Raw genomic sequence first — 25229 nt, forward strand, 5'->3', positions numbered from 1 at the left:
CCATCCTCCCATCCAATTGCTCCCCAAAGGTAATATATCTTATTGGTCCCCAGCACTAGCTCAGTAACAGCCTAGAACCATTACCATTTTGTGTAAAAAGAAGAAAAAAAGCTTCACCCGCATTAAAAAAATAGGAAAGACAATAAATATTACGAACCCAGCTATAAAAATCAAAATTCCAAAAGTAAGCTTTTGGAGCTAGTACAGAGTATACCAAGACCTGTTCTAGTTATAGCATTTGAGAAACAGTGTTATTCATGGCTATGCTGTAGTGGTGTGTTAATATGCTTTGCCTAACAGGCACAGTGGACTATGGAATTGAATAAGGTCAGTTAAGAGTGACCTGTTTTCAGAAACCCTGGAAGCAAAGGCTGAGGTCCAGGGTTGCGAGTATGTAGAAAGCTTGCTGCTTCTCTTGCTGAACCTGTTCTGTGGAGAGTAGCTTTTTACCATGTAGAGGCACCTTGGTGTTTAGAAGTACACATTTATTACCACACCTTTTACCACACCAACTATTTCCCTTCAGAGACGACAACTTGTGCACAATGTCTGGCTGTGATTTGGAATCTGGTAATCACAGCTCATAACAATGCCATTTATGGGATGGAAGAATAACTGGGCAGGGCAACACCCATCTTTTTATAGTCTGCTTCTCATGGGTCTTTGTCTGTAGCAGCAGTAGGATGTCATTTTCCTGCTGCTGAACTAGTTCTATGTGGATAATTGCACTAGAACAAAACTGGGTAAATCTCAAGTGGCAACTAGACTTTTTCAACAGTAGGCAAGAATGGCGGTTTTACTGCATAAGCATTTCACACTGATGCAAGACACATGCTAAGACAATATGAACTGCTGTTCTTTAAAGCCTTTCAGTGCTGTGGACTTCAAACTTGCCACTGTTGGAGGATATCATTTTATACATATCTAACAACAGGAGCCCAGAAAGAACAACATGGAGAGATTTAGAAACAGGACCCTCCTTTAGAAGACTACTATAAAACTTTATTGATGCATAATTCACAAAGATGCTGTGGCTTGGCTTACGTCAGAGAAACTATAGGCACGGTCATAACACTAAGTGAAAGGATTCAGTCAACAGAAATTTAGGTTGCTTATCTATAAAGGGGTAGATTGGAAGTCACAGGGGCTGAAATGTAAATCTCCTTCCTCTGAGACACAGATGCAATAAAAATGCTCAACTCCCTTGGTAACATTAGGGACCACTGAGGAATGGCAGGGAAGACAGCAACCTCCAAATTGAGTTTTACATACTAGTTTCTGCAACAAATTTTAAGGACTAAGAACAAATGAGCTGCTTTCCAGTAAGATGGCAGTCCTTTTTTAAAAAAAGAATCCTTGCAGTCTCCAGCAAATGTACCATGGTGGAGATGGGATCACCTTTTCTTAAAGCCATACTTCTTTCGCTCATAGAAGAGATCTGTTTTTGAGCTGCCCAGATTGACAATCTTGGGACAGCCATCTCGCTGAAAAGGAACAGAAAAGGGATATGGTTAGAACAAGGGTAATGCTAATAAATGTATCATACAAGTTACTTCACAGCTCAGATAGGGTGTGCAAGAAAAAATTAATCATCCCTCAACACTAGACCCGATTCTGATACACGTACTGGCTACAGATAGTTATGCCAACCTTCCATTTGAAGTCCAACAGTGATTCTGCCACAAAGGCTGCAATTCTACATACAGTGGTGCCTCGCAAGACGAAAAGAATCCGTTCCGCGAGTCTCTTCGTCTCGCGGTTTTTTCGTCTTGCGAAGCAAGCCCATTAGCGGCTTAGCGGCTTAGCGCTATTAGCAGCTTAGGGGCTTAGCGGATCAGCTGTTAAGCGGCTTAGCGGATCAGCTGATAAGCGGCTTAGCAGCTTAGAAAAAGGGGGGGGGAGGAAAAAACCCCCGCAGGAACTCGCAAGACATTTTCGTCTTGCGAAGCAAGCCCATAGGGAAATTCGTTTTGCGAAGCACCTCCAAAACGGAAAACCCTTTCGTCTAGCGGGTTTTCCGTCTTGCGAGGCATTCGTCTTGCGGGGCACCACTGTACTCTTAATTATTTCTGAGTACACTATTTTAGGATAGTGCTGCAATTAAATTTTCTCTACCGGGGCGTATGAATTCTACATCCAGAATAAGTTGCACAAAGTTCCTTTATTTAATCTGGCCTTGGTGTTTGGGGCTTTGCGGAATTTGGAGTGTTTTTGCAAAGACAGAGGAATTAAAAGATCAAAGTAATACTCTGTAGACCCCTGAAAAGCAACATATTTAAGTTAGTGATGGCTGACTTACTGAAAGTCCATTGATTTAATGTTTCTACTCTGAGTATGACATGGCTACCCAAAGAAAGCAGGCATGGACAGTGAGAAATATTAAGAGCTGTACAGGGCAAGAAGATTAAGCACTTTGCAAGCCCGACTCAAAAACTTTGCTTCAGGTTTCTGTGGATACATCAGCATATTTTCAGATTTATCTAAACCACCATAAGAGCTAGAAAATGAAAAAGCAACATGTGAGCTCCTCAAGGAGTCAAATAGCATGCTGCTGTTCGACTTACAGAATTTGATGGCTTATGGTAGTTCCTGAAGAAAGAATTGATGTTCTGAAATGCACTGAGCTGTAATGAATCTCAGTTGGCACTTTTGAGAAGCTTCTCCATTTTGCATTCTTTCTCATTTCTGTGGCACCTTACAGACTGCTACTGGCATGCAGTGTTTGAAACTCCCTTTGTGACAGGGAATTTCATTAGCACGAGCAGTTTCTGAGCTCTGGGTGTAGTACTGTGCCTAAGAGTTCAGATTAAAAACTGCAGAGTGGAAGGAAAGGAGGACCCTTTTCTGCCTCCCCACTTCCAGCTACTCTCTGAATACTGGAGAAGAGACCCTCTGAAAAATATTAGGAGGGTAGGCAGGGGAAAGACTAGAGCATGTGAAAAATGAACATAATATTTTAGCTGCAGTTCATTCATTTTCAGCTTTGTATGCTTGTTACAAAAAAAGCGCACCTAGACATTCTGTTGCCGCACCCATAACATAGGTCTAAGATGCCATTTAGCTCCTAGCTTTCATGTCTCAGTTTCTAACACTACTGGCATGGCAGCTACAGGGTTAGGCAGGTAGAAGATCATTTGCTGTTGAATATGCCAGGGTAGTTTGGATTCAGGGTAGGCAGGGACTGCCTATTGTTCCAATAGCTGCTGTGAAGGGATGAAGAAACAGAGCGTGGTACAGTTACAGCTGGAGGAACCCACCTTACAGACAATTTTCAGTTACATTTAAGCTGATAGATCTGTGAACTTTTTGCAGGGTGCTGGATTCTGTTCACCAACCTACCCGCTCAGCAGATGCAATATTTTCCTCAGTTTACACTTTTGACACAGGAAATCAATAAATACCTCCCCAGTCTGAAGTGACATATTTTGTGTGTGCCCTATGCCACATTTTCTGGAGGGCCACTTTCATTACTGTGTGATCAGATGCAAAAGCAGACAGGGCGTCCACACAACTCTTAAAGGTGAAGGAGCCCTGGCCTCTTTTTCACCTGGCTACCCTATTGTATTCACTGACAAACTTCCCACAAGTATAGAAATAGCTTTAAAACCATTTCCAACTGCACTTCATGGCCTTGCCATTTCAGCATCTGTCTGATTTGGAGAGGATCCTCTTCATAGAATTCCATCTTAACCTGGGTGCAGCAGTACTTTATGCTAAAAGAACCCATTGTTACTGACCCATTTTCTTCATACTGTCTAGCAGCCCTAGTGCCTTCTTTTCTGTCTACAGCTGAGACGAGTTTATGCACACATTCAACATGCACTCAACTGTGGAATCCAATGTCAATTTACTCATAAAGCATCTATCACACCATAGATGGCTCTAATGTCACAGCATCTCAAACAGTACTTTTAAATGGAGGTAGTCAATACACATTCAACTGCAAATCATCAAGTAATGTATATGCAAATTCAAAAAGCCTTTCCTTTTTAAAAACCTCCTCCTCCCAAGCTCTTCCTACACAGTTAGTATCAGAGAGAATGAAGCTAATTGTCAGCTACTCCATTTTCAAGAGCCATGCTCTCTACTTCTGCTTATTTTTCAACTCAAATGCGAGATGGCTGGGTAGGAACAAGGTCACTTCTATTGTCCCTGCATAGTAACCAGCAAAACAGGTGCATTTCACTTTATAGATAATTGCATTTCTTTGGTACAATTGGAGCAGCGAGGTGAAAAAAGAGAGCACAGGAGCTCCTGCACCTTTAAAAGATGTACCTTCTGTCTTCTCTACAACTATTAAAGATGCATGAGCCCTGACCTATTTTTCACAAGGCCACTTTAGAGTCGAAGCATTTTTTCCTGTACTCATTCATTGTTAAAACAGTCTGAATCTGCTCTTACTGTAAGGGTTTCTGGTACAGAAGAACACCAGCTCTACTGCTGCAACATTGTAATACCCATCCTCCGACAAAAATATAAGGTGTCCCAAATTCATAGAAGGGACCTTGAGGGTCATCTAGTCTAACCCCCTGCAACGGAGGAATCTCAACAAGTGACATTACAGAGGAATTTGTAGGACTGTATCACTGAAGAGAAAATATGATACCATTGCTACTTACAAACCACCCCACCCCAAGACTGCTAACCCAGATTGCTGTTTAGAATAATACTACACTACAACGGCTAGTAGTTGATTCTATAATTTTAAATTAAAGGTTCAACTGTCAATGCTGTTTTTTATTTTTTAAACCCCTGTCCTTGATCTCTTGTAATCTAAGCCATGAATGAAATCTGTCTACTGGTTTGCAGCCATAAGTTATTTTAGAAGAGTTTGAAATTATAAATTATGTTCGTTTTAGGGCCCTTTTGAAAGAGACAAGTACGAATAAGCCTTTATTGAAGGTACTGGACATGAGAGCATATAGATATTAGAATATAAGCATCCCAGGCTTCAGATGTTTACCAACACATGGGCCAACGATAATATTTAAGAACAAACAATTGCAACTTAGAGAGCGGAAAAATGCAAACCCCTGTAACAATCTTACATCTTTCTCCTGGATGGTGCATTCTTTACAGTAGTATGCATCAGAGACACCAGGACCTCCACATATCACACAGCGCCCTTGATAAGACCCATAGTTGCACTCATCACATATGCGCACCAGTGTGCAGGGCCGCACATAAGAGTCACAAATAACACACTTGCCATCACCTGCAAAATAAGTACATGTATTTCAAGTGAAAGAAAAGATGCAGACAAGCCACCCACAGAAAGAATATACACAGCTTATTAGATTACCCACAGAACATGCTACAAAAGAAAGGCGTTAACTGGGTTTGCTTCCAGGCAGATGTGTTTAAGGTGGAGTTGCCACACCCCAAATACAATGGCTTGAGTTGTTTACAGATAAAAGTCCAAAGCAACTGGCATTTGATTGAACTTCTCCATAAACCAGTCTGCCACATTTTTTGAATTTTTTAATCATATGTAGCACCAAATCAGCATCTCTGTGTAGGGATGAACACAGAATGCAGCATCACAGATACATCAATCATATAATGCCAATGCAATCTTCTACACTTGAAAGGTATATTCAGTGAATCTTCTTTTCTTAATTTGGCTTTAGGAAAGGCTGAACGGGCAAGTGCACACATACATAATTGAAGCCATTATTGCTGTAGATAGCTCTTGAGGTATGGAACCAAAGTTAGCAAGTAAGTAAATAGCCAACAGATGGTAATGACAAGCACTGCCAGCCTGGACCATATCCAAGCAAATGACCTAAAGACGAAGAGCTTCATATCCCATTACTCTCATCCATCTGATCTTTATTCCTACTAAGGATTTGTTTAACTTGCTCTTTCTTTTGGAAGGTGAACAAATTCTTTTTAAGAAAGCTGCTGATAACCTCCTGGGTGACAGCTACAACAGACCATCTCATAGTTTCCCCCCAGTACTGCTTTATTTCTAGTTTCGAAGATGGGGCAGGAGTAGGGAGCCATTTCATTTGTGTGGCAAGTAGCCCTGGGAAGCACCCAAGTGCAGCACCTTCTACTCTCTTACTCTGCATCCCTGGGCTGAAAAAGCATCTCTTTCCTGTCTGCAATAGCTTGTGCTGTTATCCTGTCCTTTTATGACCAAGAGAGACAGCATATGTTACTCCAATAGCGATATTAAGAAAAGCCATAATCTGCCCATAACTTCATCCTTTCTGACATCTTTTACTTCTGCCTAGTTTCACCTCAAAATGGACACTAGCTAGCCTGGTCATTATGTGGCCTGAAGTTTTGCTTTCACTTTACAGGTACCTGTGCTGTTTAAGGACCAGAGGAACAGGTGCAATAGTGCTTTGGAGACTCTGGAGTGCAGGGGTGTGTGTCTTTTTTCAACCCAAGGGCTGCATTCTTTTCTGGGCAGCCTTCCTGGTGCTACATGCCAATGGTGGGTGGGGTGAGGTGGGGCAAAAGTGGGCATGGCACCAAATTTAAATTTTACCTTTGTAAAATAGCCTAGTTTCTATGCACACTCAATCAACCCTCTCTATCCTCCATCCATGAGTACAAGAGGAATGATCAGAGTTCAAGGACACATTCCAGCCAGGCAAGAGCTCCTGGGGTATAAAGCATGGTCAGTGAGGTGTGTCCTGGGGAGAATTCCAGGGGCCAGGCAGAAAGGCCTGGAATTTGGCCCCTGAGCCTGAATTTCACTGCCCCTGATTAGCACACATGATAATGCATGTGTGACTGTTGTGTCTTAAAATGCCAGTAAAGACAGCTGCAGCATATCAGGTATGCTAAGTGTGTTTTCTGTGGGCTGGATTGGACAAAAGTCCAAAGCATGACGTGGTGAATCAAGAGGCCTGTGGCTGGTGCACATCTTCCTTCTTTTCACAGGTGCCTTGCTTTCCTGGTCTGCTTCCTTGAAGTCTTAAGTTGCCAGTGTCAAACTATGGTTTAACATTACATCTGAAACAGCCCATGGTCTCTTCAGACATTCTAAAAATGTAGCTACAGTAGTACTGGAGCAACACAGACATCCCTGCTTAACATTGCAAAGCTCTTAGGAAGCATGAAGTTTGAGGGATTGGACGGAATGGCTGCCATGTTTTGATACATTTTTCAACCCTTTCCTTTCTTCTCTTAAACTCTTACCAACTTTTTTCACACACACCCCTTACAATCTATACAACATTGATCCACCATGACTACTTTATTTTTAAATTATCTAAGTAATTATCTAATTAAGTAAACATATAGGTATGTTGCCAATTTTTATATTCCTTCTCTTCTCTTGGGTTTAGATTCCAAAGTGTTTCAAACAGGTTTAGGTGAAAAGGTGAAGTTTCTCAAGTCTATGGCAAGTCTTGAACATCCAAGCTGCAGTTCTATACTAATTTGCCTGGGAGTAAGTTTCAGTAAACATAGTGGGAAAATTCTGAATATGCAAATATAGGATTATACTACATGTGTAGCTAGAATTTTAAACTTAAAATGGCATGATACTCAGTGCTTGTTTTCAGGGGGTAATCAAGAGTATGCACTATCAACACCTCTTTTTGTTGTTTAAAAAGTGTGGCACTTACTGTAACAACTTCATGGTGAGTACTGGCACTTATTTTTCTAGAAAAAATGCACTGGTTATACCTATAGGTTTAATTGCATTTTAGAAGACAGAGTTTAGAAGACTCAGCTTGGAAGAAATCCTGATTTACTATATTGGGCTCCAAATCACAGAAGACACACAGTATGTAAAAAGCTATACTCACATTTTTCACACAGTCGTCCAATAGCTGCAATAAAAACAGAGAAAAATGAATAACATTCATTTGGAAATTCTGAAAGTTCCACATTATTTCTAGAATCCGTACACTTCAGGTTACAGACTCCGCTAACCCAAAAATAGTACCTCGGGTTAAGAACTTTGCTTCAGGATGAGAACAGAAACTGTGTTCCAGCAGTGCGGTGGCAGTGGGAGGCCCATTAGCTAAAGTGGTGCTTCAGGTTAAGAACAGTTTCAGGTTAAGAACGGACCTCCAGAACTAATTACCGTAAGTTCTTAACCTGAGATACCACTGTACTACTCTTCAGGATTAACCTCATATTCAGGTGGGGATGGGTGAACTATGAGAGAATAATAGGTTTTAAAGGCAATTAACTAAAATGTTTAATAAACACTTAACTTTTGGTATTCCGTAAGAAGATCCTATCCAGACTGATATTCAGGGCTGATCCTATCCATGCTTAGTCAAGGGTAAACTGAACGAACTTTAATCAGTGAGTAGCTAGATACAGTGCAGTGGCAGCAAGGCCACATGGCACAAAGTACCTGAGTATATTTTAAAAAGCAGCCTTTATATTTTTCTTCAGTTTCAAACAGTGGGACCTGTTTCCAGGCACGTGTGTTTAGGAATGCAACCGTAGGCTTTCACTGTTAATACTGTATTGGCAGGACTAAACTTAAAGCAAACATAATCTTTCCTCACTCTGCCTAACGTGTTTTGCCAAGATTAGAGCTTGCCATTTTCAAAACAACAGTAAGACTGTAATACTCATAGGGAATGAAGGCAAAGAATGCGCTATTTTGATGAAAATACAATAACAAAGCCTTATGTCTTATGTACGTCACAGGCCGAGAGTGATGCAGCATCATGTAAACTTCCAACTTCAGAGGGCAGGTGGCCCCAAACCTGTAGTTGTGTGGTAGGAAAATCTTGTAGCAAGTATGATTAAAAAATAAAAATAAAACCTTGCTGCTAAGAAGCAGTTAATAAAATATCAGTTAAAAGCAGGAGGGAAGGGGACAGAAATGTAGGACGTTACATATGACTATGTGACTCATGTAAAACTGTTGTAACTGATACAACATTCATTCCACTTTAAGCAAGTACTGTATTTGGTTGCAAGAGGATCTCCTCTTTTGCAGCCCAGCTAGCTGAAATCCTTTTAATTAGATGCTAGGGATTGATCAGAACTTAAGTGTGCAAATCATGTTCTAATATTATACAGCAGGACCTAAATGCTTCCATCTACAAGCCTACAAGCCACAGTGATGCAGCAGATATACAGTACTTGTTTTTCCATCTAGGTCTGCTTATGACAGCTGCAAGGTTGGCAGACAAACACTGCACTGTGTTAAGGAATATCTGACGGGGGGGGGGGGAGGAGAGGAACAGTGATGGGCCCCAGAGATGCATTTGTATGCAATATAAACCATCCTCGGGGCCAGCTGGCAACCTGAGGATGGGAGAGCCATTAAGGAGCAACTACTTTATACAGAACTTATGCTCTGAATTCAGCTGTCAGGGCTAACGGTTAAACGGACTAGACCTCGGCTGATTTAAAGCTCCTTCTCAAGCCACCTAAGCCTGCGACTATCACTGCATCTGAGGGCACGGAATCCCCCGAGTTCACTGCCGCTTGCGAGATGCGGAGAAGGAGGTTTCGCCGGTCCATTTCTGAATCTCCCGCCGGTCGATTTCATTGGGCGGCTACGACTTCAGCCACAACGAGCGAGGCCCAAGCGCGCCGGTTCGCAATTCCGTTTCAGACGTAAGGCCTCGCCGCGTTTTGCCGTTTGGAGCAGGGCAGAAGTCAGTGGAGCCTCCCGCCTCGGAGACCCGGCCGGTGTGGCCTTCCCGGCCGCTGCTCTCCGCCCGCCTCCCGCCGCGCGCGCAGGCCAGGCCCCCTAGGCTCCCGGTCCGAGGGAAAGAGGGAAGGAAGGGGGCCTCACCCACGCCCGCCTGCTTGCGGCAGAAGATCAAATCCGGGTGGTGCTTGGCCATCTCTGACCCCCTTCGCCTCGCGCCGCCGTCGTTACGGGCCTTTCACCTTTGACCCCTTCAGGTCCTGGGGAAAGCGCAGGTCCTACACACTCGCCCACCTCCACACAAACCGGCTTTTAATTTCCTTTCGCGCGCTACCGCGTCGGGTTACCACACTCGAATATCCCGCAAATAAACAACAACGTGTTTCTTCGTAGCCCTTAGAATATTTTTAGAAGAGGGGAAATGTCGGCAATTTACAACTCTCTCTCTTTCAGGACCTGGCAGAGTACCGCCCTCTCGACTGACGTCATTAGCACGCTAGAGATTGGACCCATTTTTCAGGCGGGCAGCGTAGAGTTAGACTTGAAACGCTCACAGAGGCCTCAGCTTTCGTTTGCTTTCCCTCTCTAAGGGCGGAAGTGAGAGCTGCTCATAGAAATTTGGGGAGGAATTCACGATGCTAGCGTAGCAACCCGAGGCAGAAATAACATAATACTCCCAATGTTGCTACTTTTTTTGTTTCTAAGTGAACGCGCTGCTCCTGCTCAGTCAGCTACGCTAAGCTAATAGACTTCCCCATTGATTTGGACAGGCAGCCTTAATTTCGGTACTATGGTAGCGGACAGGGAATACGTATGCCCACGTAAACCCGGAAATTTCCAATTTTTTTAAAGGTGGACTTCTCTGCATTTTCTTATCACTATGTACTATTATTGACGAGGAAACCGGTTTCCTGTGGAGAAGTCATGCCTCCGGAAGCACTTTGTTTCCACGTGCCCGCTTCTATTTAAAAGGAGACTTGTTGGGCGCGGCCTAGGCCCCGCCTACGAGGCACGTCCTTTAAAAGCCCCGTGTGACGCTATCGCGCGGCGACTTCATCTTTGTCAGTGAACAAAATGGCGCCGTACTGTGTCCTAGTCAGTCGGTTACAGGTGAGTCTGGTACCCGTAGACTCGGTTATGGGCAGAGCAAGCGGTAGAAGCTGAGTGTAGCTGGCGGAGTCGGCAGTGGGGGTCGAGGCCTGCGCGCCCCTTGCTGCTCTTCGGGCTCGGCCTTCCGCTTCCTCGCTGTAGGTCAATGTGTCCTCCATGCCGGTCCCGCCTGTGACTCCCTGCAAGCGAGGAGGGATGTTTGCTTGGCAGTACCGTAGAAAGCCCTGGCATGCCAACACATGTACACCAGCGAAGGCTTCGTGCTGTCTCCGGGGCTGGTGTGCTGTCTGGTGGGACCCCGCTCACGAACTCAAGGTGAGGGCAAGGTTACTGGGGTTCTGCGTCGCTGCTGGCTTCCCTCCACACTCGGCATTTATAAACGACGCATTGTACCGTTATGCATGCAGTCGTATTGATAGGTGGATTTTTACAACCTACACACGGTAGGTGGCATAGGAATTCACTTCTCAGCAATAGGCCTCTTCCCTGTGGCTCGTTTCACACAAATAGTTCCCCAAATTTTACGCTACAAATTGTGCACAGAACTTCTTTTGGGTAGGTAGGACTTAACCTCTCTAGCCCTACAATCCTGTATACACTCTTATTTGGGCGAGCCACTCAATGGGGTTTCCTTCTGAGTAAAAATGTAGAAGATTTTGCTGTAAAACTTAAGCACCAAATAGTCAAGCTGTAAATGTTAGATGTATTGCTACTTTTTGTAATGTTTTGTAATACCTTTTGTTAAAAAAATTTTGGTTTGTTTCAATCAACCAAATAGCTCAGGCTTAGGTATGAGATGGACATGCATAACTTTGTTTGTATGCTGCCTTTCCGTAGTTCAAACCATGCTCAGGACAGTTTGCAACAAAAAATACATAATTACACACATAACAAAAGTAGACACAAACAATAAATACCAAAAGTTCACAAATTAAAACAATTTCCACATAAATAATATTTAAAATAAAGATACCAAAAAAAATTGATTACAGCAGCAACCCTACTCAACAAAACCCCCTAAAAAGTACCCCAGTCCAAGAGTCTGTTCAGCATCCTCAACTTTTGTAGCTGGAATCAATCAGGATCCTGCCCGCCCAGGCCAGGTAGGTAAAGGCCTGCAGGGCAGGGAGCAGGTCTTCCAGGACTCACAGCCAAGATGGACACCAACACTGCAGACAGGATGAACTTGAAGCTAAGATTGTTGGTTTATGAAAGAGATACCATGTGCATAAGGGAATACAGTGGTACCTCGGGTTAAATACTTAATTCGTTCCGGAGGTCCGTTCTTAACCTGAAACTGTTCTTAACCTGAAGCACCACTTTAGCTAACGGGGCCTCCTGCTGCCGCCGGGCCGCCGGAGCACGATTTCTGTTCTCATCCTGAAGCAAAGTTCTTAACCTGAGGTACTATTTCTGGGTTAGTGGAGTATGTAACCTGAAGCCCTTAGTCACTTACATTGAGTAAGAGTGTATGGAGGGGACACACTCTGTGATTATTTCTACTCAAGAGGGCTTGCATGCTACTTCCGAACAGTCAGCCCTGAGGGAGGAATTTGTGCTGGATCTTCTAGCTGTTTGGTCCATCAGCTGCCCATCAAGTATAAACCCTTCTGCTGTAGGTGGTAGATCATCAATGAGCACACTCTTATACTGTTAATGGATACAGGCGGTGACCATTTCACATGGGAGTTCAATTCCTAGAATCCATGCACAACAGCAGAGCACGTATAAGCTCAAAAGAACCCGTGTCTCAGTGATCTTGCATCAATTGGACATTTCTAAAATGGTTGCCACCTGTAGAGAGTTCCCTTTAAAAGTACTGGGAAGCTGCTAGAAACTAGCTGTATTGTGACTATACTACACAGTCAGAACTATACCGTATATAGTAGCAGTGTGTGGGAAAGCATTTCTGTTTTGTTCTGGACAGTTCCAATTTTGTTTAAGAAGCAAGATACTGTGGAGGTGGCAAGCAGAGAATAGAATTGGAAAAGTAACAGCTGTGTCAGAGTTTTGAGAGGTATATGCTAACTTGAGGTAGAAGGAGAGATTGCACACCGATAAGCTAACAATGGAACGAGGCTTTCAAGACCAACTCTGAAAGACTGCTGTGGGGACTGAAAATTCAGTGAAGTTTGGGGTTGCATCTTAAGATTAAAAGCAGTATTTAGAGTAAGGGTGGCTAACCTTTGGCCTTCTAGATGTTGATGGACCACAATTCCACTTATCCCTGGTTTATTGGACATGTTGACTGGAGCTGATATGAGTTGGAGTTCAACAATATCTGGAGGTTAGCCACCCCTGCTTTAGGAGGCTTTATGTACAACTAGGGGAAAAGTTTGAAGAGGAAAAGTAGAACACATACTTGTGGGGGTGTAATGTTGACATGTTTACAAAAATGCCATTGTGGTTGGCCAAGGACCTATGACTGAACTGAGACCTAATCCTGTGACCAGTGGTAATGGTCTGCTTAAACACCTCTTTCCCCTCATAATTAAGCTATCTACCTGGAATGTCTCATGTGCAAATTCTGTTAACATGAATGTCACACTAATTTCAGTGGGATTGTGCAAGAGGCATTCCTCATGTATTGTACTTTTAGTCATGATGGCTTTGAGGTAACATGTGAACTGCTCACTCAAAATGCCAATAGGAGCAGAAAAATGAAATCACAAACATAATGTTGCCTAGATTTGTATTTTGGGTTATGAAGTGAACAGTTTTCCAATTGTAGTTCCATTTAACTAAAGCAATAGGCAGAAAATCTAAAGTAGAGTCAGTGTTTTTAATATTCTGCACAAAGTGATGAATCTCAGAGAAGTCAAATTGAGGATTGGAGTCTTGAGTCACTTCCTTTCTCAGTAGAATTTTGTACTGAGATTTTTCAGGACAGATTTATGCAAGAAATTGTGAAGGTGGCTGACCATCACTTGATCAGATTTGAAACTGAAAGCTGTTTAAAGATCTGCTGACTTCTTCAGTCATACAAGGACATAAAGACAGCTTTGGCTACAATCCTAAGTACCTTTACTAGGGAGTACCATTTGACTAAACAGGATTTACTCCTGAATAAGCATTATTAGGATTGCAGTATTGTGTTTGTCAGTCTCATATTAAAAATAGTCTTAAAATTTGAAAGCTGGAAGCTTACTCGGGGATAGTGACAGCAACTGACAATGGTCTAATCTTTGCTTGACAAATAAAGTTTGTCTATACATGCAGTGGTTGCCTATCTCTTACTTGTGTGCATGGTGCTGTTGCAGTCAAAATTCTGACACTTCTTTGCTGTGAACGGTGTTTCTAGATCTCCAGTGCAATCAATTAACTTTCCCCTGAAATCATCTCCCCTCACAATTTTATAATTGTTCTGTTTTATATTTGTATGTGCATTTTTGCCTCACTGTGACCCTGTAAGGTAGGCTAGTTTTCAAGAGAACTAACTAAAAGCTGGCAGCCTAGCTATATATTCTGCCTGAACATTTATGATTTTAACGTGGTCTATCTACACATGCAGCAGAAGATGATAGTAGTAGTAGCAGAGCTTTAAAATGGATTGTACTACTTCAGATTGGAGATGGGGATCATATTTTTTATGCTTCCCCATGTTAGGGGTGGGAGAAACACTCCCCACAAGTAGAAAACTAGGCTATGAGTATTTCTTCCCCTGATTTACCAGTTTTTCTTTTTGCTGGGACATTTTATTTTATTTAATTTTTTGCTATTCTGCCACTTCTCTCTCCTACCTTTCTCCTATCAGCCTTTGCTGCAAACTTTGAAGTGTGGACTTCTGGCAAGGATTGGCACTGGGTTGGTCAGTGCTGTTTGGAAAACTGGAGAGGTGCTGTTAGAGTGTGCAGAGGTGTACTTACTGCAAGCTTGAGATGTTTAGGGAATGGCTTGGCATATTGGGCCTTGAAAAAAGAAATTATTCGCAAAGTGGTACTTCTAGTCTTCTTGCAGCTGCAGGTGCTCCCTAATCTCCAGAATCCCTTTTGGAAGCAGCCAGTATCCTGTTGGCGGTAGCTGGTGAAAGCTGCTGGAGTTATCTTGCATTTGACATTCTGTGGCTTCCAAGTATTTCTCATATTTCTCATTGTAAGGTCTGCATTTCATTGATGGTGACAGCTAAGCACTCCCTTGTCTGTTTATTTCAGCAAGCCTTGAGTAAAGGTGTTCGGAGGTACCATGCCTCTCGTGTCCTGTGCCAGAGGGCCAAAGTGGCCATGAGTCAGTTTGAACCCAGTGAATTTGTGAACTATGAAAAGCTTGAGAAAAACATCAACATTGTCCGGAAAAGGTAAGAGTTGAGCTTGAAAAATGTCTTATTAAATGGCTGGGAGGAAAGTAGTTATTACAAAAATATATTTGTATGCAAAATCTTGTAGTCGTAGTGGAATACGGAATATTTCTGAACAGCTTTCATGTATTGAGGCTTGAATGCATGTGGTGGCAAATTTTTTTTATTTCAGTTTCTTTCCCCTTTTCCTTAAAAGTGGTTCAGTTCAAAATATCAGAAAAAGATTTAGGCTTAAAGTCTTAATTGCACAGGTTATTTTAAAAAGTGCTTGCTTATTTCTATTACTTCATTTTAAATGCTGCGATTTTAACTGAGCACTCTAAAGTGGTGAGTGAACTTGTGGAATTCTGTTGTGGGGGGCATATATTTAAAAATATAAAGCTTCTAGAAATAACCTTCTATTATGGATAGTCATTTTTGCATCTTCCAAGCTTTTGGTAACCAATCTGAGTATGAAAATAATTGCATTAACTGGTTCCTCATGAGTAGTCGTGGCTGCAAAGCTTTTAGGATCAAAGCAAAAATGACCATTAAGTGCTGTCACCTTCAGAGCTGTGAGGTAATTATCGCCATAGATCCCATAAATCATTCCACCCTACCTGTAGCATCCAGGAAACCTAATCAATTCATGCAAGCTGTTATCATGTAACTAGTTGAGATTTTAACCCAAAATAGAAGGTGAATACGTGAATGAAAAACTGCTTCAAAAGTCATACAAATTTGTATTTATTTTACAAAAGCGGAAACATCTCAAATGAGAATTAGAGATGCTAAATAGAACAATTAGGAGTCAGTTCTGGTATAACACTCCTGCCTTTTAAACCCTGGTTGAGCAAGCAATTATGGGCTGCAGGATTCTCTGCTTTCCGTCATGCCCTGAATCTTCTGGAGCCCAAATTTCTCTTGTTAGCTCTAACATTCCCTTGTTAGCTCTAACATTAGAGTGTATGCAGCATCAGGATCGACTGTTTCTTTTTTTTTTTTTAAAATAATTTTTATTAAGTTTTCTGACACATCACAACAAAAACAAAACAAACAGAACACAAAACAAAAACATATAAAACATGACTTCCCCTTACCTCCCTTTCCCTGCATCCTTATTTCACAATTCTTTAGCAACCCTTTGATCAATTTCCATATTAATTCTCTTTAGATTAACTTAAAATTATTGTTTACAGCTGTAATTCTCTAATTCATACCCCTTGACATCTTAACGATCCTCAATTTTGCAAGAGTCTTTGAGATATATTTTGAATTTCTTCCAATCCTCTTCCACTGTCTCTCTCCCCTGGTCACGGATTCTGCCGGTCATCTCTGCCAATCCCATGAATTCTGTCACCTTTGTCTGCCATTCTTCCAGAGTAGGTAGTTCTTGCGTCTTCCAATACTTTGCCAAAAGAATTCTTGCAGCTGTAGTTGCATACATAAAGAATGTCCTATCCTTCCTTGGCACCAATTGGCCAACCATGCCCAAGAGAAAAGCCTCCGGTTTCTTTGAAAAAGTCCACTTAAGGACTTTCTTAATTTCATTATAGATCATTTCCCAAAAGGCTTTAATCTTTGGGCAGGTCCACCAAAGGTGGTAGAAGGTTCCTTCAGACTCATTACATTTCCAGCATTTATTATTGGGCAAATGGTAAATTTTTGCAAGCTTGACTGGGGTCATGTACCACCTGTAGATCATTTTCATTATGTTCTCTTTTAAGGCACTACACGCCGTAAACTTAATACCAGTGGTCCATAACTGTTCCCAGTCAGCAAACATAATGTCATGACCTAAGTCCTGAGCCCATTTAATCATAGCTGATTTAACCGTTTCCTCCTGCGTATTCCATTTCAACAGCAAGTTATACATTCTAGACAAGTTCTTAGTATTGGGTTCTAACAGTTCTGTTTCTAGCTTTGACCTCTCCTCCTGAAATCCTAATTTCCTGTCTTGCTTAAATGCCTCATTTATCTGATGGTAATGTAACCAATCTCGAACTTTGAACTTTAGTTTCTCATAACTCTGAAGTTTAAGCTTTTCACCATCTTGTTCTAGGATTTCACAATATTTTGGCCAATTAGAGTCCATATTAAGTTTTTTCACCGCTTTAGCTTCCATTGGTGACAACCACCTAGGGGTTTTACTTTCCAATAGATCTTTGTATCGGTTCCAAACATTATACAATGCTTTCCTGACAATATGGTTTTTAAACCCTTTATGCACCTTTACCTTGTCATACCATAAATATGCATGCCATCCAAAGTTATTATCATACCCTTCTAAGTCCAAAATATCTGCATCTTCAAGAAGTAGCCAGTGTTTCAACCAGCAGAAGGCCGCTGATTCATAATAGAGTCTTAAGTCTGGCAGGGCAAAGCCCCCTCTGTCTTTTGCGTCAGTTAAAATCTTAAATTTTATTCTGGGCTTTTTGCCCTGCCAGACAAATTTAGAAATATCTTTCTGCCACTTCTTGAAACAGTCCATTTTATCTAAAATCTGTAAGGTCTGAAATAAAAATAACATTCTAGGCAGTACATTCATCTTAATAACAGGATCGACTGTTTCTGGCCATTAGCTCCTGAAGCTCTTTCCTCTAGCGACATACTTGTGTGTAGAACCTGACAATGAGCCTTCACCTGTGACGGAACTGGGCTAAAGTAATGGGCTACAATGGGGTGGAGAACTTTTGGCCCTCAAGTTGTTGGGACTACAACTCACATCATCTTTTGCCCTTGACAACACTGGCTAGGACTAATGGAATCCAACCTGTCTGGAGGACTGTAGTTTCCCTACGCTGGCGCTGCAGACAGGACCTTTATGAGTCTCATGTTAACATTTTGAAATATGTGACGTGGTTACAATGAAGGAGCTGAAGACATAAAGTTCCCTGTTTCCTTCCCAACAGATTGGACCGTCCCCTTACCCTGTCAGAGAAGATTGTATATGGCCACTTAGACGATCCTGCCAAGCAAGATATTGAGAGGGGCAAGACATATCTGCGTCTGCGGCCAGACCGTGTAGCCATGCAGGATGCCACTGCCCAGATGGCCATGTTGCAGTTCATCAGTAGCGGGTTGCCCAGAGTGGCAGTGCCCTCGACCATCCACTGTGATCACCTTATTGAAGCCCAGTTGGGTGGCGAGAAAGATCTCCAAAGAGCAAAGGTCATTTATTTATATTTTATACCAGCATTTTATTTACTGGAAGCTTGCAGCCAAATAATTGGCTTGTTTAAATCAATATGTGAAATTTCAGAACACCCCTCTTCCTTTTTGTCCTATGGGTCACAGTGCTGCAGTCTTATTAGCAGTCACTGGCAGAATTCCCGTTTCAGACCTAGCAACCACTTTGCATGAGGTTGCATCCAAAATGGAAGTTGGGACTAAACGGATGTGGTGATACAGAGCAAGAGCCTCTAAACTACCATTAAACTAATGAAAGGTAAGCCTGTTAAATACAGGGAAAACCTTCCTAGATCCCAGCAAGCCATGAGGATCCTGCATATTTTAATGTTTTCCAGTCTTGCCCTTTAAAATAACTTTCCATCTTGTCACTTCTTCCTCTGAAATGTTTACCTTAGTTTCCAAAACAGTAAGACTTAGAGCAATACTGCTGTAGTAGACACTGTTGTAGTTATGATAAAGGTACCTCATGTGATTTCTTGGGTTTGAAATGTTCCAGCTCAAGAACCTTTTTGCTCATTAAGTCAGCAAAGTAATATCTGGAGAGTAACCAAAAAATCATGGGAAAGAAGTGATTTTTTTTATTTGTTCTGCATTTGGACTGTTGCATATCAGGTTGAATAATATAACAAATGTGCCCTCTTGATTCATAGAAACAGATCACTGCAGGATTTACGGAGACAATCATCCTTCATGCATTATAATCTTTGGCGTTGTTTTTAATTGGCTCAGCCTATTACATTGGTGGGATCAGACACAGTATCTCATTTTGCATGTGTCTCCGAAGAATGTACATACATATATATGTGTGTTCTACAGGAGGAGCATGCAGTGTTTGGAAAAGAGTCGATTATTATACAGTTGTTTATATTTGCCATAACAAAATTGAAAAGAAAACGGAATAGATTTGTATAAAACTCATGCAAGCTATACAGTTAATCTCTGGATGCAGACCTTTTTTAAAGAACACAACAGACAGGTTTGGGTTATTTATCATGCCTGTCAACATATGCCTAGGAAAATTATAACTTATTGTAAATTGCAACCAGCAGATTAAATAAATACCTAACTGCTTGGTATCTGACTGGGATGTCATTCTCAAAATAAAATATCTGTCCAGAGTAAAATCAAGGAATTAAGGTGAAGAGTGGGGTGGCTGGCCACTTAACTATTTGGGGTAGAAACCATACCAAGATCTTTACAGATGCACTTCATTTTTGTCTGTGTATAAACAGGACATTAATCAAGAAGTATACAACTTCCTAGCCACAGCAGCTGCCAAGTATGGAGTGGGTTTCTGGAAACCTGGATCAGGAATCATTCACCAGGTAAACTCTTTCTTCCTTAGCAGCAAGAACAGAACTTTAGTACATATGGTTTAGGAACATAGGAGGCAGACTTGCATTGTTTTAGACCGTTGGTCTGTCCAGCTCAATATTGGCCACCTTGACTGGCAGTGACTCTCCAGAGTTTCAGGCGGAGGTATTTCCCTGCTCTACCTGGAGATGCATAGGCATAGTCCATCCCCTCCTTGAGAAATAACTCTCTCTACTTTGTGACATCCTTTGTGTGGGCGATTTTCCCTGGACATGCGGTCCTAAAGGGTGACTAATGTGTGTTGCTCTGGACAGATTTTCCAGCTGTCCATTCAAGGTCATGCCGATCCGAGTGTAATTTGATACTTTGTTTTCTAGAACACCATTGGAAGGTTTTTTTTTGGGGGGGGTTCCAAAATCCAGTATTTTTTTCCTTGTAGTCGCAAATTTAAGAGAAAGTTGACAGGTTAGAATTGCAGAGTTGGACACTGCACCATGTCCGTTGCATGGTTTTTTCCTGCTGAAATTCATTGTTGAAAGCAGGGACTTGAGAAGGGGCAGCAATGGATTTGTGCTCTTCACAATTAAACTGTGGCATTTTCTGTGCCAGAACTCACTCACTCTCTTAATGTAACATTAGTTTTCCTTTGGCCTGGTAGAAAGGCCTTTAATATATCCCATTAGATTTGACCTTGAGGTAAACTGGTCACAGTATTTTTTGAGCTGTTTGTATTCTTATAATTAACTATGAATTTTTAGAGAGCAGGAGTTCAAGGGGAAACTTAGGAGATGGAAGCTTTTAAATTCATCTGATTGTGTCAGCAAGCTCCTCTTGTGTCCCTTACTGATGGCTTCTTTCTTCCCTACCCTGATGAGCATGACTCATAGCCAGCCCAAACTGATTGACCCTTCTAAATCTGCTTTAGTACTAGAAAAGTTTCCAAACCATTTTGGTAGTTATTACGTCACCTTAGAGTTTGTCTACGTAAATCTCTCCTTCTTTCTCAGATCATCCTGGAGAACTATTCCTATCCTGGTGTTATGCTTATTGGCACAGATTCCCATACCCCCAATGGTGGTGGCTTGGGTGCAATCTGCATTGGAGTTGGTGGAGCTGATGCAGTTGATGTCATGGCAGGAATCCCCTGGGAGCTCAAATGCCCAAAGGTGAGACAGTGGAGCATATAAATGTTGCCTCCATGCAGACAGTTGGGATAGGTGAACAAGAGGGTTATTTCTAAAGAAAAAAAGGGGGGATTTTACAATATCAAAATATGCTGGTGTAAATGTATATATCTATTGCTTGCAAGTGGAAACTCTGAATTTCCACTCTTCCCTTTTTCACGCTGATGCCACTAACTTTAGTTAAGCATACCTGAGCTTAATAGCAGATAATGAATGTGAATCTCTGCTCCAAGAATCTCTCTTATATTTAGAATAAGGATTTTAGGAAACAGCCAATTGAGAAACTGAATCTGCATACTTATTTTTGGAAGTGACTCTTTCTGCTAACTCATTTTATTTGGTTCTTCAGGTAATTGGTGTAAAACTGACAGGTTCGCTGTCTGGCTGGAGCTCTCCTAAAGATGTGATCCTGAAAGTGGCTGGCATACTTACTGTGAAAGGTGGCACAGGAGCTATTATAGAGTATCATGGGCCTGGTGTTGACTCCATCTCTTGCACAGGTAGGAAAAAAAGCACCTTAGATCTAGAAAATTTTGGACCATGAAGGTTTGGGAGCTGGTGGTAATGGTCAGATCAGTGACTGAGGATGGAAAGAAATTGTTGGTCCTTGGGAGTGGAATTAGAAAACAACAAGCAGCCACTGGCTAAGTAGATCAGCAGTGTGATGCAGAAGAATCTGTGTATTAATCCTTAATTTAAACATTAAACATTATCGGTACAGTAGTACTATAATATAGCAGTTGTAACAATATGCTAAAGGTAAGTAAACATTTATCAGTTTCAGAATTAGACCCATAAGTAGTAGCAGTTGCCAAGACATTGCCATATCCACCTCTACATAGCTCCAGGAATCGATTATTTCAGATACTGTATCATGATCTATTGAAATATTGCAGTGTTTAGCTGTGATATATCGCGATGTTGAAAACCAGATATCACCCAGCCCTAGCCAGGAGTGGCAGTTTCATAGGTCTGATGGCTTCAAGTGGCTCAAGTGAGGCTTGCTTTTCTGTAAATTCATGTCGTCATGCCCCAAAAGGTGCTATCCAGAAGCAGTACACAGGTGGTTGTGTTTGGTCACTACCTGGGTCCTAAAAATACATGTAAATCTATAGAATATTTTTTTTTAATAGTCATTGGTAGTAAAATGTGACTAGTTTTCTTGGAAAAGACAGTATTACTGCTATTAGAAGAGGAAGGGATTGCAGTAGAACTAGTGTATTAATCAAACTATCCAGTTTTTTACTCCATAGCAAATCTCTCTTTTTAAGAGAGATTTTCCTGTCTAATGAGCAGTAATACCTGGCTCTTTACTCATAAGTAAAATGGTGGACTGTAGCAGGTCAGTATACTGACTTGCAAATAGCTTTAATTACTTGGGTTCCAATCTCACTTGTGGTATGGATCACTTCTTTCAACCACAGGAATGGCAACTATCTGCAATATGGGAGCAGAGATTGGTGCCACCACTTCGATCTTCCCTTACAATAACCGGATGAAAACATATTTGTCCAAGACTGGACGAGCAGGTAAGAACTTGTGGAAGGACTTCAAGGGGTCATACAAAACGGAAGGCATTTTTTCCTTTTCTTCACTTTTCTGCCTTGTGTGAAATTATGTCTTTCATTTGTGGGAAATACCTGAAGCTCTAGAAGACATTTCATTTCATGAGTTAATGGGATAAAGCAAATCATGAATTCAAAGGGTTGCTCCCTTAAATTGTTTAACTGAACAGAGATGGTAGGCTATTGAGAATGGGATGGGGGGTGGGGAGAAGGAGAATTGAACTGTGTCATGTCGTTTAACTTGGTGCAGAGTTGCAGCTTGTGTCCTTTCCTCAGTTCATGTTTGTTTTAGGCAAACATCAACTGGTCAGGGCTCTTGTAGAAGGTAACTTATGCTATGCAATTACAATCCTCTTAAGTAAATGTAGCTAGAATGAATTAACTTTATTGTTGATTAAAACATAACTGTGCCAGTTTTATAAACCACGACTCAGAGCTACATTCTCCAACCTGATGCCTTCCAGCTGTTGGTGAACTAAATCTCCCACCAGTCCCAGCCAGCATGAACAGTGATCAGGGATGATGGAAATTGTAGTCCAACAACAACTGGAGGGCACCAGGTTGGAAAAGTCTGGTTCAGATTATTGAAAATAAGCCATAACATATACCTGGTTTGTGTGGTTCCTCTGGCATGAGGAGAATGGAAATGTCCTTGTCCCCAACCCTTTTGGGCCTGGAGGCACATTTTACAGAAGGAAAATGCTTAGAATCCCCTCCCCCCAAACAAGCACAACATCTACAGTCCCCTAAACAGATTTTAAAAAGGGGAAACACTCTCCCAAAATAGGCAACCCTCTCCCAACCAAATAGCTCCAGAAAAGCCCACAACTTAAATTTAAAAAAGAAAATGGGAAGGACAGGAGGTCTTGTTGGCTACTGAGAGGTGTGTCCAAGGGTTACAACCACATGGGGGATCTCAGATCAAACTATAGTTCCATGTTGTGGAAAAGCTCCATGAAGCTTGTTTCATTCAAGGTACCCAAAACAAGGAAATACAAAGCCCAACTCAAATGATGAACCAAAATGCAAAATTGGGTACGTGCATATAAATTTCCAAATTAATATGCAATGTGTATAAATGTATATAACTTTAATCTCTTTACATAAGTTAAATGTACAAAATATGGTGAATAATTAGTATCAGTCCAGTCCTGGAGAGCCCAGTCTAGGGACTTGTTCTTTACTGCTGACTGCCTTTTGGTTTATCTCCACTTGACCTCTGCGTTCAGCTTTCTCCCTCTCTGATTTCAGCGATTGCTAGTTTGGCAGATGAATTCCAAGAGCACTTGAAGCCGGATCCTGGATGTCCTTATGACCAGTTGATTGAAATTAACCTCAACGAGGTAGGATACACTTGCTATTTTTAAAGAAACAGTTCATGTAGGAGACCTAACAAGGGCATTTTAGATTATATATTCAAATGACATTGATCGAGAGATTTGACATAATTCCTTTCTAAAGTTTAGACTATATATCAGTAGGGAATATTGACTTGGAAAGAAGACAAGTTATTGTAGCAACTTGAAATAAGGAAACTGCATATCTTGCTGACCTTTTCACTCCTAAAATCTAGCCTAGACTTAATTTTTTCATTAATTCTGCTCTTCATGGTCCATTCTTCCTAGATTTAGATTTCTCTTCTCAACTAAAAGTGCCTATTTAAGAACAAACATTTTAAAGTGCTTCTTGTTCGTGAAAATTTCCTGTCTTGCCATTGTGTATAAAAATTGTGTTCTTGCAATGTAGTGGTCATTATTCAGAACTTTCTCAACTACTTGTGACATTTTCCCCCACTTCCTCAAGCTGAAGCCCCTTATCAATGGGCCCTTCACTCCAGATCTGGCACACACTGTAGAAGAAGTTGGTGCTGTTGCAGAAAAGAAGGGCTGGCCAGTAGATATCAGAGTTGGTGAGTAGCACTTTTCCCTTGCTGATGATTCTCCAGGTAGCTTTTCTCTCCACCTTGAAAACTGAGGTAACGTTACTTCAGCTGCCTCTAAGCGTGCTCTTCATAACTATCAAGCCAGTTCCTGGAAGGATTTCTCTGTCTTTCAAGTATACAGGTAGCTCCAGTCTTGCATGTTGGGACTATAACAGAGCTTGAAGGTCCTCATTGGCTGTGGTCTAGAATATGCAGAACCCTCTTGTGACAAACCTGTTCTGTAAATATGAACATTCAGTATCCCACTAGGAGTCTTTATCCTTTCTTCCTTTAAGGAACATGCTTGAGCTATTTCTCTCTCAAATTTAATTCCAAGGGGAAGCCGGCTGTTTTTCTCTTTAAGTGTTGCTCTAAGATATTAGAGGTTAAGCAGAGAGCCTAGCTTGGAAATCTCTGGCAAAATAAGTGCTGATATGTTACATGTTTCTTTAATTTCTTTCTTTTTTTTAACAGGACTTGTGGGTGAGGTTAAACATTTGGAAGTCTGTTACTGACTTTTCCATCTCATGTGCACAGGTCTGATTGGTAGCTGCACCAACTCCAGCTACGAGGACATGGGGCGCTCTGCCGCTGTGGCAAAGCAAGCGCTTGCTCACGGGGTGAAGTGCAAGTCTCAGTTCACCATCACACCTGGATCAGAGCAGATCCGGGCCACCATTGAGAGGGATGGCTATGTGAGTACTCTTGCGATGGCGCATCGTGGCCAGTGTATGCCTCCTGAAAGAGTTAAGATGAAGACCGCCATGTAGTTTTCTATTGGCTAATTCTGTTCTTTACCTTCTTCAGTCGAAAATCCTGCGTGACGTTGGTGGAGTGGTTCTTGCCAATGCTTGCGGGCCGTGCATAGGCCAGTGGGACCGGTAAGAGGGAATGCATTAAACTGATTTCCCATAAGAAACAAATCCTTTTACACTGGAAATGAAATGAATGCAGATAAAGCAAAAACTTGCAAGCAGAGATCGTTCTCCCAGATCTCAAATGAACTGGTTAGCGGGAAGAAGATGTTTTAAATGTTTTTTCAGCACAGCTTTGGGAACGCTGGTGCAGAGCAATGCAAAGC

General features: G+C 41.7%; 2 protein-coding genes across 2 annotated transcripts in view; one reads left to right on the plus strand and one right to left on the minus strand.

Moving 5' to 3' along the window:
- Positions 1-980: 980 nt before the first annotated feature.
- Positions 981-10018, minus strand: PHF5A (PHD finger protein 5A). The gene is made up of 4 exons (XM_081877698.1): positions 9734-10018; positions 7770-7793; positions 5049-5215; positions 981-1484 (listed from the first exon to the last, which is right to left on the minus strand). Exons 1-4 carry the CDS (start codon positions 9783-9785, stop codon positions 1395-1397), a joined length of 333 nt encoding a protein of 110 aa, XP_081733824.1. The 5' UTR covers positions 9786-10018; the 3' UTR covers positions 981-1394.
- Positions 10019-10546: 528 nt separating this feature from the next.
- The window catches only part of ACO2 (aconitase 2), a 28916-nt gene continuing 14233 nt past the window's right edge, over positions 10547-25229 (plus strand). Inside the window, exons 1-11 of the mRNA XM_081877602.1 lie at positions 10547-10699; positions 14851-14993; positions 17885-18143; positions 19397-19489; positions 20486-20644; positions 21012-21162; positions 22087-22191; positions 23479-23570; positions 24031-24136; positions 24686-24843; positions 24956-25029. Of these exons, the coding sequence (XP_081733728.1) occupies positions 10664-10699; positions 14851-14993; positions 17885-18143; positions 19397-19489; positions 20486-20644; positions 21012-21162; positions 22087-22191; positions 23479-23570; positions 24031-24136; positions 24686-24843; positions 24956-25029 (1376 nt within the window). The 5' untranslated portion in view covers positions 10547-10663. The remainder of the gene's footprint in view (positions 10700-14850; positions 14994-17884; positions 18144-19396; positions 19490-20485; positions 20645-21011; positions 21163-22086; positions 22192-23478; positions 23571-24030; positions 24137-24685; positions 24844-24955; positions 25030-25229) is intronic.

Source organism: Podarcis erhardii (assembly GCF_964252035.2).
Source record: "Podarcis erhardii genome assembly, chromosome: 10".
Taxonomy (NCBI): Eukaryota; Metazoa; Chordata; class Lepidosauria; order Squamata; family Lacertidae; genus Podarcis; species Podarcis erhardii.

Excerpts from the sequence above, each read along its gene's own strand:
- PHF5A (XM_081877698.1), bottom strand. The coding sequence starts at position 9,785 with ATGGCCAAGCACCACCCGGATTTGATCTTCTGCCGCAAGCAGGCGGGC. Across the intron at positions 5,216-7,769 it reads TGGACGACTGTGTGAAAAAT|GTGATGGCAAGTGTGTTATT; the intron begins GTGAGTATAGCT and ends CTTATTTTGCAG. Across the intron at positions 1,485-5,048 it reads GCACCATCCAGGAGAAAGAT|CGAGATGGCTGTCCCAAGAT; the intron begins GTAAGATTGTTA and ends GTTCCTTTTCAG.